Source organism: Somniosus microcephalus, chromosome 3 (genome assembly GCF_052327205.1).
Source record: "Somniosus microcephalus isolate GS21.2 chromosome 3, FLI_Smic_1.0, whole genome shotgun sequence".
In the NCBI taxonomy this organism is placed as follows: Eukaryota; Metazoa; Chordata; class Chondrichthyes; order Squaliformes; family Somniosidae; genus Somniosus; species Somniosus microcephalus.
In genome coordinates this window covers 231,933,221-231,954,602 of record NC_140989.1, presented here as the reverse complement: position 1 = coordinate 231,954,602, position 21,382 = coordinate 231,933,221, and the positions used below count along the sequence as shown (strand labels likewise).

General features: G+C 47.7%; 1 protein-coding gene across 1 annotated transcript in view; it reads right to left on the bottom strand.

Annotated features, from left to right (window-relative positions):
- Positions 1-5,617: 5,617 nt before the first annotated feature.
- The window catches only part of pappa2 (pappalysin 2), a 514,150-nt gene continuing 498,385 nt past the window's right edge, over positions 5,618-21,382 (bottom strand). The window contains exon 23 of the mRNA XM_085977999.1: positions 5,618-5,722. Coding sequence (XP_085834125.1) covers positions 5,618-5,722 — 105 coding nt within the window. The remainder of the gene's footprint in view (positions 5,723-21,382) is intronic.

Here is a 21,382-nt window from a genome sequence, read left to right as displayed (position 1 = left end):
TTTAGGTTAGTGAATGTGTGAACAACTTTACCAGTTTCCACATTAAATTCTGGCCCAGGTTGAGTTCTACTTCCCAAAGCTGAGCTATCTGAAATGACCAAAAGGTCTCAAACCTGAAACGTTAACTCTGTTTCTCTCTCTCCACAGATGCTGCCTGACCGGCTGAGTATTTCCAGCATTTTCTGTTTACATTTCAGATTTCCAGCATCCGCAGTATTTTGTCTTTTGCATGACCGAGATTCGGTTTGGCTGTGAACAGCTTGTTCACCTAAAAGACGTGACATATTTCTAAACTGCACCATTGGGGTTTTTTTGAGTGATGTTAAGGTGAGTGCAGGGATTTGGGCCTGGCTAAACTCTCATATCTATCCTTAGCGACCCTTAAATATGCAGAAATGTTTTGTAATTTTAACATTGTTGTAATAAGGCAGCACACCCCGGGCCACCCTGTCCGATACACCCGACACAATAGCATCCTGTAATATACCATACATCTATCCTCTCTACTACATTCTTTGATATAAATGAGTCAACATCCTCTGTAAAAAAAATACTTATAATATGCACACTTTAGCTATTTCTGCATGTGTTGAGTATCTACCTACAATATGCCTTGAACCATACAGCACAAGCTTCAAGTGGTTAAAGAAAGCAGCGCAATCTGTAGGAGAGTGTACCAGCAAATGGGTAAAGGTTTCAGCAGTCAGGGTGGACACAGGGATTCTGTTTGCTTTGACCAAACTGTGGGATGGGGCCAGACCTGTCCACAGGTCATGATAGCTAGTGGGTGGCTGATGCTCCAGCTAAAGACCACAGAGTAGATTCAAGGCACCCACACTGGGCAGCCTGTCAGTATAATAAAAATGAAAGTTGGTGCAGTGTTGATTTTTTTGGCCAGTAGATGTGCAAATTTCTCAGGGTTCAAATACCAGGGGGGATGTAAGTTTAAAAAAAATTAAGAGAATAATTCACCAGGGAGAGACTTGGAAGTGAAAGTATAACTGGATTCAAGAGGTTAGATGTGTTTCTGCAGAAAAAGAGGATTAAGAAGGCTCACTTATCAAAACAGACAGGCTCCTATCCTATACCTTTAAAAAAATCTTACACTGTATATATTAGAACAACACGCAGTTTAAATTGGTAAATGTATACCTGATTTTATCTTAGTCTCTGTGGAGCCTGATGATTTATGAGGTAAGTTTTTAAAAAAATGACCAAAATATGCACTATTAATCATTGCTGACTGCCCTCTGACCCAAGCTATGGTAACCCGGACTCTCACCGCAGAGGTAAGTTTGAACTTCACTGTGATGTATTGGCAATGCAGGAGCTAGCTTTGAGAACAGGATAGGCTGTGGATATGATGGTACGACAGAGTGTGTTTCAGTGATGTTGAAGTACACCATTTGTCAGACGATACATCAGATAAATGATGTATACCTTCCGTAGACACAAGACTCAGGCATTGCACATTGGCCGCCTGTTAGAGAAAATGCCCAATTTTAATTTCCACAATGCTAGTCTTGCACCAGTGCGCCAAGTCTCCTGTACTAGTCTGAGTACAAGACTCACACCATGTTGGCTTTCCTTCATTTGCAATCAAAATGAAAAGCAGTTTAAGCCCCAGTTTGATGGCACTAAACAGGTTTTAAGCTGGAATTTATTACAATGTTGCTGGCTAAAGGAAAACAGAGAGAACAGCACGGTGGCATAGTGGTTAGCACTGTTGCCTCACAGCGCCAGGGACCCGGGTTCGAATCTGGCCTCTGGCGACTGTCTGTGTGGAGTTTGCACATTCTCCCCGTGTTTGCGTGGGTTTACTCCGGGTGCTCCGGTTTCCTCCCACAGTCCAAAGATGTGCAGGTTAGGTTGATTGGCTATGATAAATTGACCCTTAGTGTTAGGGGGATTAAATACAGGGGGTTACGGGGATGGGGTGGGATATGTGTCGGTGTAGGGGTTACGGGGATCGGGTGGGATATGTGTCGGTGCAGGCTCGATGGGCCGAAATGGCCTCTATCTGCACTGTGTGATTTCTGTGAACTTCTGAAGGCAAAGCTTGTGGATTGTGAGGTGGTCTGGAATCTTTAAATGTTTTGCATCAAAGTATAGTGAGTATTTTGCAAAAGGTGATTTTCACTTGGTTCAGTATGTGACGATACTACACTTTAGTAGCTGAGCAATACTTGCAAATTCCCTTCAATTTAAGATCCATTCTCCATTCAGTTGAGCTTTTGGGGTGGAGGAACTGATGCGACTGACTAAGGACACCAGCAAGGTTGAAAAGAGGAGGGAGGAAGGATAGACTGAGGTAGGTGAAGAGTCCTCATAGTTTGATATTGAGGAAAGATTGAATTGGAATGAGGACGCAGAGAAAAAGAGCAAAATGGATGGATCACTTAATATAGTGACCGACTGGTCCCTCTGTTCTGTAAAAAGGAAAAGTTTTAAAAGCTATGGGGAAAGAGCAGGGAAGTGGGACTAATTCGATAGCAAAGCGCCAGCACAGGCACGATGGGTCCAATGGCCTCCTGTATCATTCTGTGATTTCTGATCACAATTCCTTTGTTAACTATCTTGTTTTATTCAAACGTTTGGTTACTTTGTTGTATTTATCTAGGTGCATACTCACAACTACATCAACAACACCCAGGTCAAGATGTAGATACAGAATTAGTTTGATGCTGATTTTGGTTAAAGCTCCCTCTACTCTGTCCAAACACTACACCTTACCGCCAACTGCACTGGTGTGATATTTTTGTTTCCCACACTAGCCATCGTTATGACCACGCTGAATATGATTACCAGTTTGTATCAGATGAGTTAAAAGTGCCCAATAACAGGCCTCTTTTACCTTTACAGCCATCAAATGCTTGCATTGAAGGCTGAATTTGGACCCAATCCCATAGGTGAAAGACATTGTGCTAACTCACTGTGCCAGCCAATCGACAGTCTTGTTTTTTCACTATCCAATTAATCCCACACCCATGGCCCCTTAGCCCTTCAATTTTTTCCTTTTTACATTTTGGTAGGAAGAATCAGGAGAGGCAAAATAAACGAAATGGTACAATTTTAAAGGGGATGCAGGAACAAAGAGACTGGGAGTGTATGTACACAAATTTTTGAAGGTGGCAGGAAGAGTTAAGAAGGCTGTTAAAAAGGCGTATGGGATCCGTGGCTTTATTAACAGAGGAGTAGAGTACAAAATCAAGGAAGTTATGCTAAACCTTTCTAAAACACTGGTTAGGGTCAGCTGGAGTGTTGTGTTCAATTCTGGGAACTTTAGGAAGGATGTCAAGACCTTAGAGAGAGTGCAGAAGAGATTTACTAGAATGGTACCAGGTCTGGGAGACTCCAGTTTTGTGGAGAGACTGGAGAAGCTGGGGTTGTTCTCCTTAGAGCAGAGAAGGTTGGGAGGAGATTTAATAGAGGTGTTCAAAATCATGAAGGGTTTTGATAAGAGTAAATAAGGAAAAACTGTTTCCAGTGGCAGAAGGGTCAGTAACCAGAGAGCACAGATTTAAGGTGATTGACAAAAGAGCCAGAGGTGAGATGAGGGGGGAAAAATGACACAATATGGCCCAGAAATTCGGGTCTCCACGGGTGAGTACGCACGGGGTACTCACCCGTAGGCCCAATGGAAGTGCCGGTTTCCTGCATGCACTGCGCATGCGCGGGAAACTGGCGCTTCCATTCCTCTGAACGAAGGGGTTCAGAGGTCGAACGCGTGCGCAGGAGGGGCTGCACGTGCGCATTGAACTTCGGTCTTTACAGGTTTTCCCGGGAACGTAAGCCTGCAGAATTTAGAAATGTAAAAAGCAGGCGTAAGGCCTGCTTTTTACAAGGTAAGTGGTGAATTAATTAAAATTAAAATATTTTTTCCACAGGTTTATTATTTTTAAATACTTTAAAGCAAGGTAAGTTTATTTTTAGCCCCGTTAGAAAATAAAATTATTTTTGTCAAAAATTTAAATTGTTTAAAATAGTTATTTCATGTAATTTATAGTTTATTTAAAAAATGTGATTTAAAAAAAAAATTATTTGAAGATTTAGTGCTATTTTGGGGCCATAGTATTTATAAGTCTTGACAGCACTTCCTGTCAGACTCATGAATGGAGCATTCCCTGCTCCGATTGGCTCCTCATGGCCCACGTGATCCCAGGGTACGCATCGAACTAACTGCGCCCCTGGGATATGCAAGCACTGCGCGCCGGCAGCTGGACTAGGCCCCGGATTGGAATTCCACAAGGGCCCACAGCTCAACGGCCGGTGCTAGGTAAGTGCAGGTCGGGGGCTTGCACCCGCGGGAAGCCCCCGACCCGAATTTCTGGGCCAATGAGTTGTTGTGATCTGGAATGCACTGCCTGAAAGGGTAGTGGAAGCAGATTCAATAATAACTTTCAAAAGGGAATGGGATAAATACTTGAAGGGGAAAAAATTTACAAGGCTATTGTAAATTTGAAAGAGCAGAGGAGTGGGATAAAATGGATAGCTCTTTCAAAGAGCCGGCATTCTATGATTCTACCTTCCTCACTCCCATATCTGATCAGATTGACTCGGTTGGCTTTATTTCATTCTGCTTTTATAATTGAAAAGCTTTAAAGCTGCAACACTAAGAATATTAAAACTCCTAAAGTGGCTATATCGAGTTAATTATATTGGTAAAGAGCACATGCTACCGAACTGGACTATGTTCATACAGCCTATGCAGAAAATGCATATGAACAAAGCCTGTGATCATGGCAGAGTGTTGAATCTCTATTGATATCAAAGGTATTTTCCCAGTATAGTGTAGAACATGATAGTCATAAACTACTCAATCCCCTTTGCCAGAACATTATTCATAACCAATCAACCCTTTGATTTTTTTAATTTTATATATAGATGTGAGCTAACAATAGGCTTGGCCGATACTGGGTTAAAGATACTCCGGCATGGTTGGACAGGCTTCCTATCTGTGTTTTCTATTCTGTCTATTTGTAATACCAAGAGAATGTCAATACTGCTGATAAACTGGATCAATTGACCATTTTTCACTGCTTGTGGCATTATCAAGCAGTCCCAGGTCACATAGCCTAAGGCTCAAGGCCAATAGTGCAGGATGTCTCTAAGATTGAAATCGGGAGGAGAGATGAGATAAATCACTAGTAATGGTTGGATGAACTCAGGCTTGAAAGTGGAAAGGAAGACTGAGGGAGATGCAGAGTTCCACAGTTTTGAGGTCCTGGGAAGGAATGAGTTGGAGTGGAAGAGGGAGAAGAGCAAGGACTAGTAGTATATTAATATAATTGAGGGAGGTATTAGAGCAGCATGGATCAAATACAAAGCTATGGCATGCCTACACAACCTCCCCACAGCGACAGTGTACTGCACAGTCTGATCCCTGCACTGGGTCTCCAAGTGAAACTGCTGAATTATCATTCATGCCCATTGTTAAGACCACATACTGTATTCCCTGACACTGATCTTCATAAGTTCATTGACAAAAAAAAATGATTGCCCTTCGTTCCCCCGTTTTGCTTGAATATAACAAAATAATGTGTGTTTGTGGCGTTACTGCTGGTCCGAGGCCAGAATGCTCCTGGCTGGATTATGCGGTGTTTATTTCTCTTCCGTGTTAGTGAAATCTGAGCTCGCTTTCTTTCTGAAGGTTCTCCTCAGCGTTGGGGTCCCGACAAGTACATTCATCCTGTTCATCACAGTCAGCAGCAAAAGGAATCACCTGTGAGGGAGCAAGTGGAAAGAGCATGAACTCGATGCAGACGGTTTAAAGATAAAGAACAGCCGATCAGCCATGAGGTAGGGCAGGTCACCTTTTGAACTGCAGTGGAAGCTGACAAATATATGGAAGGAAAGTCTGTCAAGAATTTATTTTGCTACAAACCTACTTTAAATAGAATGTGGGTTTCATAAGTGTTGGCCGGTTCGTTGACAGTGCTGTGGAATCTGCTTGTTTATAACAGTACACATGCAAATGTAGAGCCGGAATTGGCTGAAACAATAACGGCGTGTGAACAATGCAGGACGTTATACATGTGCAAATGGACCAGCAACTTGTGGTGAGGAAGAGATACCCCATGAATTGCCAGTTGATACAAGTTGCTGGTCAATTTGCACCACTCCGCCGTTAGCTTCACGAAAATGGCATCTCACCCTTAACCTCCCCGTGAGTTTCACGAAGTTGCAGCATTTGCACATTAATTGCCCATTAAACTCGCCACAGAAAGTTAAGGCTAGCAATTAACAGCGTAAGTACTCTTTTAACGACGTGATAACTGTTAGCGACTGCCAATCAAACTCTCTGGTCCAGAAAGTAAACAAATTAAACTGTGGAGTCTCATTCCTTCAGGTAGTGAATTATTGTAGGGGATTTTTAAAATGTCACATTTTCTTTCTTACTTTTCCTTTCTGTCTTTTTTTCTCTCTCTGAATCCAAATCTAACTTTCCCTCTTTATTTCTCTTTTTGTGCCAGATTTCGCTCTAATTCACCCTCCTCAGTCATTCCTCTGTTTATTTCTCAATCCTTAAATCTTATTGCTAAGTGTTGCCATCGTTATCAGTTTGCATTTCCAGCAACTTACAGGGCAAAACATTTTTGAGCTGAAGGGTGCAGGAGAAAGTCTAACTAACCGGGCATGCTGCGAGATGTCCTGCTTCAGCAAATTCCAGCCCGTAGTTTCAAAGTAGAAGATTGCGGCCTTCACTTCTGGCCGCCGGACCTTCCCCACTACATGGAGATGGTCTGCCCAGGTCATTAATATGGAAATTGGACTGCTGACCAAGATGAGCACTCAGCCTTCTCATGGCCAGCATCGTCAACTCTATGTTCCTAGCAGCATGCACACCTCTCTGCACCATCAGGAGAGCAGCACCATCTCATTTGCATTATAATGCTGGAGGCTGCTGCCAATGTGCGACAGATGCATCAACTCTTTTTGCTGAGCAGTCGTGCTGTAGCTCTTTGTCTTTTGGTGAGCTGAGGACAAATGATTCCACAAAATGAGAGCACTGGCTTGAAAAGTGTAATCTATTCTCGAATGCAGTGCTCCGAGCAAGATCTACCTGTCCTAGAACACTGTCCCAGCCTAAAAATGGGGAAATATCCATGTCTCGACAAAACAACATGTTCTCAATGAGTCGGCTTGGCAACAAGATAAATGGAAACAAGGCTTGTGGAGAGCCAAATGACTCAAAATAGTTCTTATTCATAGCAGTGAAAGTGTTGTGATGAATCATAGAACTCAACTCAATTGCGAGACATGTCTGGTGATGGGAATGGGCAATATAATTTTGGAACTCCACTTCTAACTCTCCTGAAGGTACAGGTACTTCCAGCTTACAAAGGATTTAGCCTAGGTTGGTGGAGTAAAGCCAGCATTTGAAGTTTTTCTTAAAATGTTCAGACCTTGATGAGCCAAAACTACTTCCAAATAAATGTCAGCAATACCGAAGCGATCCACTACAAGCCACGAGCTGTGAAACTTTGCCCCATTGTTCCTTCACATTCAATATGTTTCACCTGAGAAACATCATCCATCTCCGCCCCTACCTCTCCCTCTGTGTAGTCCAAACTGTTGTGTATGTAATATGTGTGCTACTTTGAACCTATGGACAGGACTGCACTACTTGTTGGGCGTAGTGATACGCAGTACCACTCCTGGCCATAGGGGTATAAATAGTACTGTGGGTACTGATTCCCCTCAGTTCCCGCCTGTGGGCATGAAGTAAAGACCTATGTATAGTCCCTACCTCCAACCAGTAAAGACCTGTTTGAGTTATACGTTTAAGTCTTTGTGTTAATTGTTCAATACAATACACATACTTAACACTGGCGACGAGTCGGTTCGAACCCTGCGGCAGTTATTCCACAGCGGCTTCGTCCAAAGACAGGACGTTGAAGAGAGGTTCCAATCCTCAACACCCCACTGAAAACTGAAGGGCAGCAGAAATCCTGACAGCTTCCAGCGACTGGAAGCGACAGGCATTAGGACCCTGAAGCCTCCATCAACGACTGAAAACGGGAGGACAGAAGACATCCTGCAGCTTTTTCAACCTCGGTGGTGGGTAAGCCAAGCAGCGTTGGCTGCAAAGACAGGGCTGGGGGAAGTCGGAGGTAGAAGGGCAATCGATCGAAATCCCTGATAAGGGCCGCACTCGGGCTGGAAGGCGCAGCGTCGGCAGACACTGAGGGCGCGAGCGGGTAAGCCAGAGCCCGGGAGGGAGCGAGCAAGAGCCGCCGAGCGGGTGAGCCAGAGGCCGGGAGCAGCTTCAAGCAGGAGGCGCTTAGCGGGCCAGCGATCGCACCGGTGATAAGGGCTGAGAACCGTTTCGGGCGGGCGGCGCACCAGCGATCGCACAGGAGATAAGAGCCGCAGTCGGGCTGAAAGTCAGCGACGAGAAGCGCGGGAAAACCGCCATTGAAGTGGGCGGGGAGAGCGAGAAGCGCGGGAAAGCCGCCATTTTTCGCGGGAAAACCGCTGGGGAAGAAGGCAGAAGCGGGAAAACCGCCATTTTGTGGGCGGAGGACGACGGCAAGAGCGGGAAGCCGCCATCTTGGATAACAGTAAAAAAAAAAATCTGAGAAATTGCAAATCTGATAAAGTACTACAATGCCTAAACACGGGAATATTAGCAACTTTGATAGTGACATCGAAGATTGGGCCATATATGTTGAACGAGTTAAAAATTATTGTAAGGCCAATAAAATTCGTGAGGCTGATAAAGCACTAACATTATTAAATTTAATGGGTGCGAAGACATACGGGCAATTGAAACACCTGTTATCACCAGATGAACCGGCGGATAAGACGTTCGATGGGATTGTTACTGTCCTGAAAGATCATCTAAACCCCACGCCGCTGATGCTAGCGGAACGATTTAAATTTTACGACAGAAGGCAGCTACAGCATGAAAGCAATGCTGAATATTTGCTGGAATTGCGTAAATTAGCGAAATATTGCCAGTTTGGAACGGGATTGACAGATGCACTACGAGACAAATTTGTGTGTGGTTTATTTAAACAGGATACACAAAAGCGACTGCTCGAGGAGAATGAGCTGACGCTTGAGAAGGCGGTCACTATGGCAGCAGCACACGAAGCCGCAGCGAGAGGCACGGCAGTAATGCAGCTACGGTCACCGGAGCTCAGTGCACACAAATTGGGTGTGAGTTCTGGCAAATGTTATCGTTGTGGAAAGACAACGCATGATCAGAACCAGTGTTGGTTTAAAAACCAAGAATGTAGAGCTTGTGGTAGGCTTGGACATATAGCTAGAGTATGCAGGTCAGCGAAGAAGACCAGCAACAAGAAGTCACCGCAAGGAAAATACGCAAAGGTACACAAGGTGGCCGAACAGGAGTCCGATTCAGACGCTAGCTGTAATGAACTGGCTAGCTTAAGAGTACTCAACGCTGGTAAGGGTGCAGACCTCCAGACAATTTGGGTCACTCTTCAGATAGAAGGAGTCCAAGTAAAACTGGAATTGGACACTGGATCGGCATTGACGGTCATAAATAAGAAAGATTACGGGAAGTTATTCCAACATATTCCCCTACAGGATACGGGGATTAGATTGAAAACATACACGGGGCAAAGAGTGTACCCCATCGGGAAAATAGAGGTTGCAGTGGTCCACAAGGGCGAAGACAGTCAAATAATGGACTTATATGTGATATCTGAAGGAGGTCCTCCACTACTAGGACGGGAGTGGATTAGGAAAATGAATATGGACTGGCATTTCCTACAAACAATAACGAGTGAGAACTCGGTGAAGATAGTCGGCCCAGACTCTGGAACGGATGATGGTAAGCCCAACTCAGGTGCAAAAGACAAAGTTTCAGCACAGAATTCCACTGAGCAACAACAACATAGTTTAACTGTGGATTCTGAGTCTGGCAAGTCTACTGATGTGCCCATTTCTGAGGGACACCGGGCTCGAACTCAACTCCATTTCAAACTACAACAGCAATTAGAACAAATGCTTCGCCGTTTTGAGCAAGAGTTGAATGCAACGAAAGAGTTCTTTGATATAGAGTTGGAGAATCTGGAAAGACAACAGAAGCAGCTGATGGAGAAAATGGAGCAGGAGCACACAAAACGTCTGATGTCAGAGGAGTTAACGGTCAGCCAACTCCTGCATATGCTGAAGGACAGGACTCTGAAATGGGAAAAACTTGAACATGAACTTCAATATTCAAACGAAAGGGGTTCGGAGCTCTCAAAGGTTATTGGAAGAGCTGAGGTGGCAACACAGACTGAGATGACTGCAACAGAGCAGCCATTGGATGCCAAAAGTACGCTGACTCACGTCAACGTAGAACAACAGACCGCTGAAACAGCTGCTCCGGTAGAGGGATTGCATAGTCCGATCAATCAATCTCCAAAGGAAGTTGAAGTATTAAAATCACAAATGAGGTCACTAGTAAACGACTTGCTGAAAGCCCAGAAAAAGCTGGATGCAGAGGTACACATGAAGAAGTCTCTTCAGGAAAGATGTCTGGATTTGGAACAAGAGCTGGCTAACGTCCAGCTGGGTATGGAGGAAATAGACGACCCTCTCACTGGTCTAGCTCAGGACGACACCGAATATTACGATGTCCTGTCCTGCCCAGCTTGTAACTTCGACTCCCAAAGTGCAGAAATCATGGAGGAGCACCAAAAGTCTACGGAACATCGGGAGAAGCTGGCTCTACGACGGAAACAGGAGGAAGAGAAGGAGGAACTGCGCATGCAGCTGGCAGCTGTGGCAGCTGACAATGGAGCCCAGAGAGTCTCCAAGAAGCAGAAAAGGAAAAGTAAAAACAGAAGATGACCCATCTGAACCATTATCACCTCTACCAGATCACACACGTGGTCCCTCCGAACGGAGCCAATTCAGTTCGGAAGTTCAAACTGTTAAATCCATGGAAGGACTATTGAATGAGTCACTCCAGCAACGTGAACCGACTACACCACAGAGATTGAATCTGTGAACTGTTTTCCGCAGAGACTGAATCTGTGATCTGTTTTGACATGAAGTTATATATGTATATATGTTATTACGTTATGTTAAATGGGGAGATGACTGTAAAGCTAGGAAGGGAGGAATGTTGTGTATGTAATATGTGTGCTACTTTGAACCTATGGACAGGACTGCACTACTTGTTGGGCGTAGTGATACGCAGTACCACTCCTGGCCATAGGGGTATAAATAGTACTGTGGGTACTGATTCCCCTCAGTTCCCGCCTGTGGGCATGAAGTAAAGACCTATGTATAGTCCCTACCTCCAACCAGTAAAGACCTGTTTGAGTTATACGTTTAAGTCTTTGTGTTAATTGTTCAATACAATACACATACTTAACACAAACCCTGATCCATAACTTTATCACCTTGAGGCTAGGTTTATTTAATGCTCTCCATACCAGCCTCGATTAAAAATAAGCCATCCAGAAGGCGAAGGCCAACATTTCCACCACTGCCATGTCCCCTTAGCCCCTCTGCTGCAGATCACAAGGTCGCTGTGAAAAAGGAAGGTCATTCAGCCCCTGTTAGTTCATCCACCCAGCAATATTGTAAAGTCCCTACATTTCAGCATTCATTGTTTCTTATGAGATTCCAAGGTTGTTAGCTCCAATATTCTTCTTCCTGGAAGTCTAGTCCACATATTTCTCCCTCTCTTTGTGTAAAATTTCCAGACATCAGTCCTAAATTTACCATTCACTGGTTTGCATTTATGTCCCCTTGTCCTATTCTCACTATAAGTAGTAGTCCCTCGTTTCCCTTTCTCCCACCTGTTCATTATCCACTGCCCAGTACTCAGAGGTCTCTATTAGTAAGAAGTGTTGTTGTAATAGACAGGATCACTGCGATCCAGCTGGCCGATCCAATTGTACCTCTCGTACTCCTTTATCATTTTTCATAGGCGGGAGGAGCGCTGGGTGCCCATTTCAAGGCACACTGAACAATAGAGTCGGGTGGCCAATGGGCAAGAGATTTAAAAACAACCTTTTCATCTGCCTACCACACTAATATTCAGGGGCAGTCGGCAGATGAAAATCACTCCAATACTACTGCTATTGGTGTACGTGACTGCAAAACTGAAAGCTGGCTAACCATTTCAACTGGATAGGTTAGAGAGGACTAGGGTGTCATACTTATAGGTTAAGTAAGGACTGAGCTGGGTTAACTGTTAGGCAGTTGTACTTTTCCCAGAGTATAGTGGACCTGTGAACAGATTTCCGCCTTGTGTGGTAAATGCTGTTTTTTTGAGCTGGAGTGGTTTCTGGCTGGAGAGGAGATCACCCTGGACCTGATTTATGTGACAGGATACTTACATCCTGTATGAGATGATCACCTGGACTAATTTCAGTCGCCTAAGGGGGGGTCAGAGAGGAACTTTACCATTTCCCCCCCCCACCCCACCCCAGAAACTGGGATCTTTGTGACTTTTTGCCTCTCCCAGGAGATTACATTGCTCTGACTTGGTGGAGAGTGTTTATATTGTAGAAACATAGAAGATAGGAGCAGGAGTAGGCCATTCAGCCCCTCGAGCCTGCTCCGCCATTCAATGAAATCATGGCTGATCATCCAAATTCAGTACCCTGTCCCTGCTTTCTCCCCATATCCCTTGATCCCTTTAGCCTTAAGAAATATATCTAACTCCTTCTTGAATATATTTAATGAATTGTCCTCAACTGTCTTCTGTGGTAGAGAATTCCACAGGTTCACCACTCTCTGGGTGAAGAAATTCCTCCTCATTTCTGTCCCAAATGGCTTACCCCTTATCCTTAGACTGTGACCCCTGGTTCTGGACTCCCCGGCCATCGGGAACATCCTTCCTGCATCTAGTCTGTCTAGTCCTGTTAGAATTTTATAAGTTTCAATGAGATCCCCTCTCATTCTTCTAAACTCCAGCGAGTATAAGCCCAATCGACCCAATCTCTCCTCATATGTCATTCCTGCCATCCCAGGTATCAGTCTGGTGAATCTTCGCTGCACTCCCTCCATGGCAAGAACATCCTTCCTCAGATAAGGCGACCAAAACTGCACACAATACTCAAGATGTGGTCTCACCAAGGCCCTGTACAACTTCAGCAAGACATCCTTGTTCCTGTACTCGAACCCTCTCGCTACGAAGGCCAACCTACCATTTGCCTTCTTAACCACCTGCTGCACCTGCATGCTTACCTTCAGCGACTGGTGCACAAGGACACCCAGGTCTCTTTGCACTTCCCCTTCTCCCAATCTATTGCCGTTCAGATAATAATCTGCCTTCCTGTTTTTGCCACCAAAGTGGATAACCTCGTATTTATCCACATTATACTGCATCTGCCATGCCTCTGCCCAATCACCCAACCTGTCCAAATCATACTGGAGTTTCTCGGCATCCTCCTCACAGCACACACGCCCACCCAGCTTTGTGTCATCTGCAAACTTGGAGATATTACATCTAGTTCCCTTGTCTAGATCATTAATATATATTGTGAATAGCTGGGGTCCTAGGACTGATCCCTGCGGTACCCCACTAGTCACTGCCTGCCACTCAGAAAAAGACCCGTTTATTCCAACTCTTTGCTTCCTGTCTGCCAACCAGTTCTCTATCCAAGTCTTATGTTTGTATTTAAGGACTAATTAAGCAAAGCTGCAACAGGACTGGATCTTGTGCGATATAGATCCCATGAGCTGAAGGAGATCTGCAAGGAAACTGTTGTGTATGTACCTTTAAGAGAAGAACTGATTCTATACTGCAGTACCGGCAGTGACCACCCCTGTATATAAAGCCATAGCAGGCTTCTGTACTTCAGTCTTAAGTTACCCTCAGTAAATACCTGTTTTATTGTTCTCCTGCAGTCCGTGTATTATTAAGGCGCGGACACTACAGTGACGACGAGCAGGTTCGAACTCACCTGCAGTACTGCATCACCTCACGGGGATCTTTCCCTGAGAAGAAGCTTCTTGGAGGTCGAAGTCAGAGCAACGGGCGTCGACCGCGGGCAACTGCCCAAGGATCCATCGGAGTTCGGAGAGTTGCAGGAGAGGCTGTGGAGAGCTGGGCTTGGCTCCCCAGTCAAGGTGTTCCAGCAAATCGTGCTGGTAGCAGGTAGTGTGCTGACCCTTCCGGACTGCGGCGGGCTCGAGCTCAATCGAGCGGCTCTGCAAAGGGGCCGTGCAGCGTCGTCGGGAGGAAAAGAGAGAGAGGGTGGAGCGCACAGGGCGCGGTCGGTGCTCAAGAACCGGGCAGCATAGCGAAAATAAAACAAGGGGAAGGAAAAGTGAGACGCACCGAAGCCGCGGGTCGCCGCCATTACCCTGCAGAACGCTAGGAGCAGCGTTGCAGCAAGGGGAAGAAGGAAAAACGCGGGAGGCGCATTTTATTCCATTGGGGAAGAAGGAAAAGCGTGGGAGGCGCCATTTTAATCCATTGGTGAAGAAGAAAAAGCGCGGGAGGCGCCATTTTAAATCACCCAAGATGCCGAAAAGTGGCAGTATCACTGCTTTCAACAATGAGGTAGAAGACTGGACCACGTATGTGGAAAGAATTGAAGTGTACTGCAAGGCAAATGAGGTGGCCGATGGAAAGAAGACGTCGGTATTATTAAATTTGACGCGAGAACGTACGGCCTATTGCGGAATTTAATTACCCCAGCTAAACCAATGGAGAAAAGTTTTGAAGAGATTGTTAATATCTTACAGGAACACCTAAACCCTACACCGCTGCTGATAGCAGAAAGATTCAAGTTCCATAAAAGAAACCAGCACAAAGATGAGAGCAATGCTGACTATCTTACGGAACTACGCAAGTTATCGAAGCACTGCCAGTTCGGAGCAGGACTGGCAGACACCTTACGGGGTAAGTTTGTCTGCGGGCTCCAGAGTGAAGGAACCCAGAAACGACTACTTTCGGAAAAGGACCTGACGCTAGAACAGGCAGTATCCTACGAAGCAGCAGCACGGGGAGCTGCGGAAATACAACAGAAACCACAAGAATACAGCGCTAACGAAATGGCATATGGAGCAGAAAAGTGCTATCGCTGCGGCAGAACAACCCATGATCAGAAGGACTGCTGGTTTAAGGACAAAGTATGCAGGCAATGTGGGAAAATGGGACACATAGCAAGAGTCTGCAGGTAGGGAAAGAAAACCAACACTACAAGAACTACTGAGGAAAAGTACAAGAAAGTAAAGAAATTGACAGACAGTAGTTCGGAAGATCAGGAGAGTGATAAGGACTCCGGGAGCAGGAGACTAAGTTGTCTAAAGTTACACAACATGATCGCAAAGGAGGATCACCGAACCATTTGGGTCACCCTCATGATAGCAGGGTCCCCAGTAAAGATGGAATTGGACACAGGATCAGCCCTAACTGTCATGAATCGACGAGACTATGAGCGGCAATTCTCACACATACCCTTGAAGGACACATCCATTGTATTGAAGACATACACTGGGCAAAAAGTCTACCCCAGAGGAAAAATAAGGGTGCCAGTTGAATACAACAGCAAGGAAACACAGAAACTGTATCTATATATACTACGAGATGGAGGACCACCATTATTGGGACGTGAATGGATCCGAAAAATACAATTGGATTGGCATTCCATTCAGGCGCTAACTGTGACTGACAAAAAGGATGATGACGTCACACCTGGACGACTGTCAAAAATTCTAACTGACGCGAAAGAGGTGTTCCAACAAGGACTTGGGACTCTAAAAGGAGTAACGGCAATGATAAAAATCGAAAATAACGCAAACCCAAAATTTTTTAAGGCCAGACCGGTACCTTACGCAATCCGCCCAGCCGTTGAAGCAGAGCTGGAGAGTCTGGAGCGTTCGGGTGTGCTGTCCAAGGTGGACTGGAGCGAGTGGGCCACACCCATCATTCCTGTAATGAAGAAATCATTGAGCAGCACGCCTGGGGAGCCGAAGAAGGTTCGCATCTGTGGGGACTTCAAGGTAACTGTGAACCCAGCCCTGCACACAGTACAATATCCACTTCCACAGATGGAAGACATTTTCGCCTCACTATCTGGAGGGAAACGCTTTACAAAGATTGATCTGGCCCAAGCGTATCTACAAATGGAGGTGGAAGAAGCATCTAGGAAATACCTCACGATAAACACTCACAAAGGCCTTTACCAGTACAATCGACTGGTATTCGGGGTAGCATCAGCCCCGGCTATTTGGCAGAGGACGATGGAACAAGTCCTGCAAGGGATCCCGGGGACCCAGTGTTATTTGGACGACATCTTGGTTACGGGCAAAAATGACAGTGAACACCTTGCCAACGTGGAGCAGGTGCTCACTAGATTACAGGAATATGAGCTACGAGCCAACCGCCCCAAATGCGAGTTCTTCAGGAGACAAATCTCGTATTGTGGCCACATGATTGATGAGGGAGGGTTGCATAAGTCGCCGGAGAAGATTGAGGCTGTAGTCAAGGCTCCAGCACCGGAAAATGTGTCGCAACTGAGGTCGTTCCTCGGGTTGGTGAACTACTACCATAAGTTCTTGCCGAGTTTATCTACAATTCTGCACCCACTGAACGCCCTGCTGCAAACTGGAGTAACATGGAAATGGAGTGATGAGTGTAAGCGTGCCTTTCAGAAATGTAAATGCCTAATCACTTCAAAAGAAGTATTGGCCCACTACAATCCAACACTACCGATTCGGTTAGCATGTGATACGTCTCCCTACGGCATCGGAGCAGTGCTGTCGCACAAATTCCATGACGGTTCAGAGAGGCTAATAGCCTTTGCGTCGCGCTCGTTAACCTCAGTCGAGCGTAACTACGCCCAGATTGACAGGGAGGCCCTCAGCCTGGTGTGGAGGGTGAAGAAGTTCAATCACTATCTGCACGGGCAGAAATTTACCCTACTGACTGATCATCAGCCCCTGGTCTCCATTTTTAACCCAAAGAAGGGCGTTCCGGTGATGATGGCGCAACGGCTGCAAAGATGGTCACTTTTTCTAGGGGCACATCAGTATGACATAGAGTACAAGGGTACGAAACAGCATGGAAACGCTGATGGGCTGTCGCGCCTACTGTTGCCTATGGTAGAGGAAGCACCTGCAGTGGACCCTGTTGAGATATTCCATGCGACCATAGTCGAATGTCTACCTATTACAAACTCAAGTATACAGAAGGAAACCCAAAATGACCCGACACTCTCTCGGGTCTATGATTTGACGGTGAAGGGATGGCCAGCACATGGCGACTCACTGTTGCCAGCATTCTCGCCAAGGAGAGAACAGCTGTCAGTGTGCCGGGGGACCTTGATGTGTGGATCCCGAGTGGTAATTCCACCCAAGTTGAGAGATAGAGTGCTCAATGAGCTTCATGAGGGTCATCTGGGAGGGGTAAAAAGGAAGAGCCTAGCCAGGGCATTTGTGTGGTGGCCGGGAATCGATAAAGTAATCGAGGATATGACCAAGAGATGCACAGGATACCAGAAGGTCCAAAACGCTCCACCACAGGCCCCGCTACATCCATGGGAGTGGCCCTCATCTCCATGGCAACGGGTACACATTGATTTTGCTGGTCCATTTATGGACTCAATGTTCCTAATCGCTGTGGGCACCCATTCGAAATGGCCAGAGGTCATCAAAATGTCCTCCACCACCACGGAGAAAACTATTGCAGTCCTACGGACCATTTTCACCAGGAATAGCTTGCCAGAACAGATTTGCTCCGACAATGGGCCATAGTTTTGTGTCCGAGGATTTCCGGAGGTTTCTGAGGAATAATGGGGTGAAACATTACACATCTGCCCCGTATCATCCAGCCACAAATGGATTGGCTGAGAGGTTTGTTCAGACCTTTGAAAAGGCAATAAAGGCAATGTATAACGACGACATACCACTACAACACAAGGTGGATAATTTCTTGTTTGCTTACCGGAATGCGACACATGCAGTCACCAACCAAGCTCCAGCCATAATGTTCTTCAACCGAAGGCTAAGATGTCGCCTGGATTTGCTCAAACCAAATATAAGACGAGATGTTGAGGATAAGCAATTCCAGCTCATAAATGAGAAGCCAACCAGGAGCTTCAAGATAGGGCAACCAGTCTTGGCCCGCGACTACCGAACAGAAAAATGGCAGCCAGGAACGATATGCACACAGCAGGGACCACTAATGTACAGAGTGGACGTTGGAGAGAGCATCGTGAGATGCCATGCTGACCAGATTCTAGAGTCACAGGAACAAGCCAAACCCATACCACGAGCAGGTGCACCTGGTAATCAACCCGAAGTAGAGATTGCGTCTACCTCAGAAGCAGTGGTATTGGAAGCTGACAAACCAACCAATGACAATGAGCCAGAATCAACTCCGCCGCAAGAACAGGATACTCGAGAAAGGCGCTATCCAGTCAGGATCAGGAAGCCTCCTCAAAGACTGAACTTATAAATGATTATTTCAGTTGATGTATATAGTACAGAGAAAATTGTAATTGTAATTAGTTATTATTTAGTTGTTAAATGAATGTTATGTACTGCTTATCTAAAAGGGGAGGAATTGTTGTGTATGTACCTTTAAGAGAAGAACTGATTCTATACTGCAGTACCGGCAGTGACCACCCCTGTATATAAAGCCATAGCAGGCTTCTGTACTTCAGTCTTAAGTTACCCTCTGTTCAGCATCCACAGCATTGCTGGCTGTGCAGCTGCAAGCAGAAGCAGAGGGAGCAGCCAGACTTGGAGAGTGGACTAAAGTGGTGGTCCCCTGACCAGGCAGAGGAGAACGCTGGACCACAACCACCACCTCCACCTCCACCATCATCATAGCAACTGAGGTGCCTGGAGGGAGAGGACAGAGGAGGAGAAGGAGAAGGGAGGCCAGCAACAACACCAACCAGGGGAGAGGCCTTTTCCATTACTGCCTCCCCAAATTGGCCTCCACTTCAGGAGAAGGAGAGAGGGGAGAGAAACCACTATCAACCAACACCAACTGTTCGGAAGGAGGGAGAAATATCTACAGGTGGGTGTTATTTGGGGCACTCTCCCAAAGACTTTGTATTTTAGGTGGGGGGAGAAAAGAAGAAACAAGGCCGGAACATCAAGGGGTGGCTGTGTGTGTGTGTGGCTCTTGCCAAAACTAGGCCACACGCACCACAAATAAGCATCCCTTCTATTGCCTGACCTGGGTCAGCTGGAGCTGCCTAGGTGAAGTGGTTAATTCCATTAATTACATCGTTAAGACCTGGTACAGGACTGAGCCTGGGCATCTCCAGCTTTCCCAGGTGAAGACATCTTCTCCCCCTGCCAGAAGACCACCACTATCAGAGACTTTAAATTTCCATCAGGAGAGTGCACCCCTGCCAACACCCACCCACCCGCCATCCTGAGTGGCGCCCCTGCCTTTGCGGCCTCCCTCCTTCCCACCGCACCCCCCTCTCTCTCTCTCTTTGTCGCTCTCTGCCTCTTTCTCTAAGGCACCTCAATTGACTCTATTAATTAATTGCCTATTGAGCAGAGACGAGAAGGCCCCTCCCCCAATCTCAGTCAATAGGGGAGAGGTGTGCCTTCATTTTAAACAGCTCACTCTGCTCAATAGAGGACCAAAAAAATACCTGAGGCCATTTCCACCTTCAGGCCTGTGACTTGGGGTGAGTGTAGCCCTTTATAATACCACCCCAGAATGGCGACTGCATCTTCGCCGGTGGCGGGGCCAGCCAAGATGTATGCAGGAGTGGCAGCCACAGCCACAGCTGCTTCTGCTGCCCTGTCACCATTCAGACTGATGACAAAAAAGCTTGGGGTGAAGAGCTACACTCACCCCACTATGACTATTGAGGCCTGCATTAAAGCCATGGCTGGGGTTGTCGGCCCCTCAGCCATCGTCGCGGCCTCAAAAATGTATGGGAAGGCTGTGTTCTTCCTGGGGTCGGAGCGGGCGGTGTCCCTGGCCGTCGCCAAGGGGCTCACCGTGGGTGGGACCTTCCTGCCGGTGGACCTCCTCGAGGCCACCGCGCAGAGGGTGGTTATTTCGAACGTCCCGCCCTATGTTCCTGGTGAGCTCCTCCTTCCCCATCTACGTCAACTTGGGGAGGGGAGGTGAGGTCGGGGATCGCACCCATCCTGCTCGGCTTCCGGGAGGCCAGCCTTCGCCACGTCTTCTCCTTCCGGCGCCAGCTGTTCATCCAGCTGGCGCGGGAGGAGGACACTGACGGGGCATTCGTCATCCACCACGAGGGGACCGCCTATCGCGTCTTCTGGACGTTGGACGGTGTGCGGTGCCACGCCTGCAAGGAGGTGGGGCACATCCAGAAAAACTGCCCCGCCTCCAAGGCCGCCGGATCATCTCGTGCGGCCGAGGCTGGCGCCGCCGACGCTCCTCCCCCTGGATCTGCCCGCGCGTCGGGAACATCTGATGCGCGGTCGACGTCGGGGGCCGATGCCACCAAGGCCTCCGGCAGGAGGGAAGGGAGCGTGTCCGGCCGGAAAGAAGGCGCGGCGAAAAAATAAACACTTTAGGGCGGGTCCCCCCGTGGATGGCCAGCCCTTGCCCCTTGAGCCCCTTACACCCGAGCTCCTCGCGGAGTTAATCGGGGCAGACATGAGCGGGAGGGGCCTCATGCCCGAGCCTGTGGCCGCAACCGCCACAGCGGTAACGCCGATACCTGCGGCCGGGCTCGGGCCCGAGGAACCCGACAAACCTGCTCCGCCGGAGGGAGCTGAGGAGGAGGCCTCTGCAGGCATGGAGGTCTCCCTCGCTCCCTCCATGCTAAAAAGAAGGCGCGACCCCCTGGAAGAGGAGGAGGACCGGGAGGAGGAAGGTCCCTCCGAGCAGGGGGAGTCGTCGCCCACCCCGCTCTCACCATCACCAGCGATCGGCGGGGGTCGCCTGTCCCTCGGGAGGCTGAGGCAGATGTGTCTGTCCAGCACGTGCCTCCCGGGGACGGGGACGAGACCCTGTCCGTGGGGGGGGTCGCGGAACAACCCGCGGTGGAAATAGATATTCTATCGGTGCCGTTACCCCTCGCCGGGTCGGGCGGCCTGGGGTCTGGGTCGGGCGAGCTCGACGATAATGAGCTCGCCCAATGCGACCCGGACATCTCCCAGGGGCTGCTCGACCTGGTAGAGGTTTTAAATACCCCATCCGCTGGGTCGGAGGTTGGTGGCGGGGAGGAGGATGGCCCCCCTGGCTGCGTCTCTGGTGCCGGACGTACTGGAGGAGCTGGGAATTGTTCTCTCCCCGATTTCTCCGGTCGTTCCGGCGTCTGAGGCGGAGGGGAGCTCTGAACCGCCGCCGTCTTCTGGCCCAGCACCTCTAGAGGAGCCCAGGGAGAAATCCTCTGCCGCTGATCCTGGGGGTGGGATCCGGGCGGAGGCGGGGCTGGCTGGTGCGGCCAAGCCGTTCGCTTCGCACTGCGCGGCGGACGGGTCGGCCGCTGGTGACGAC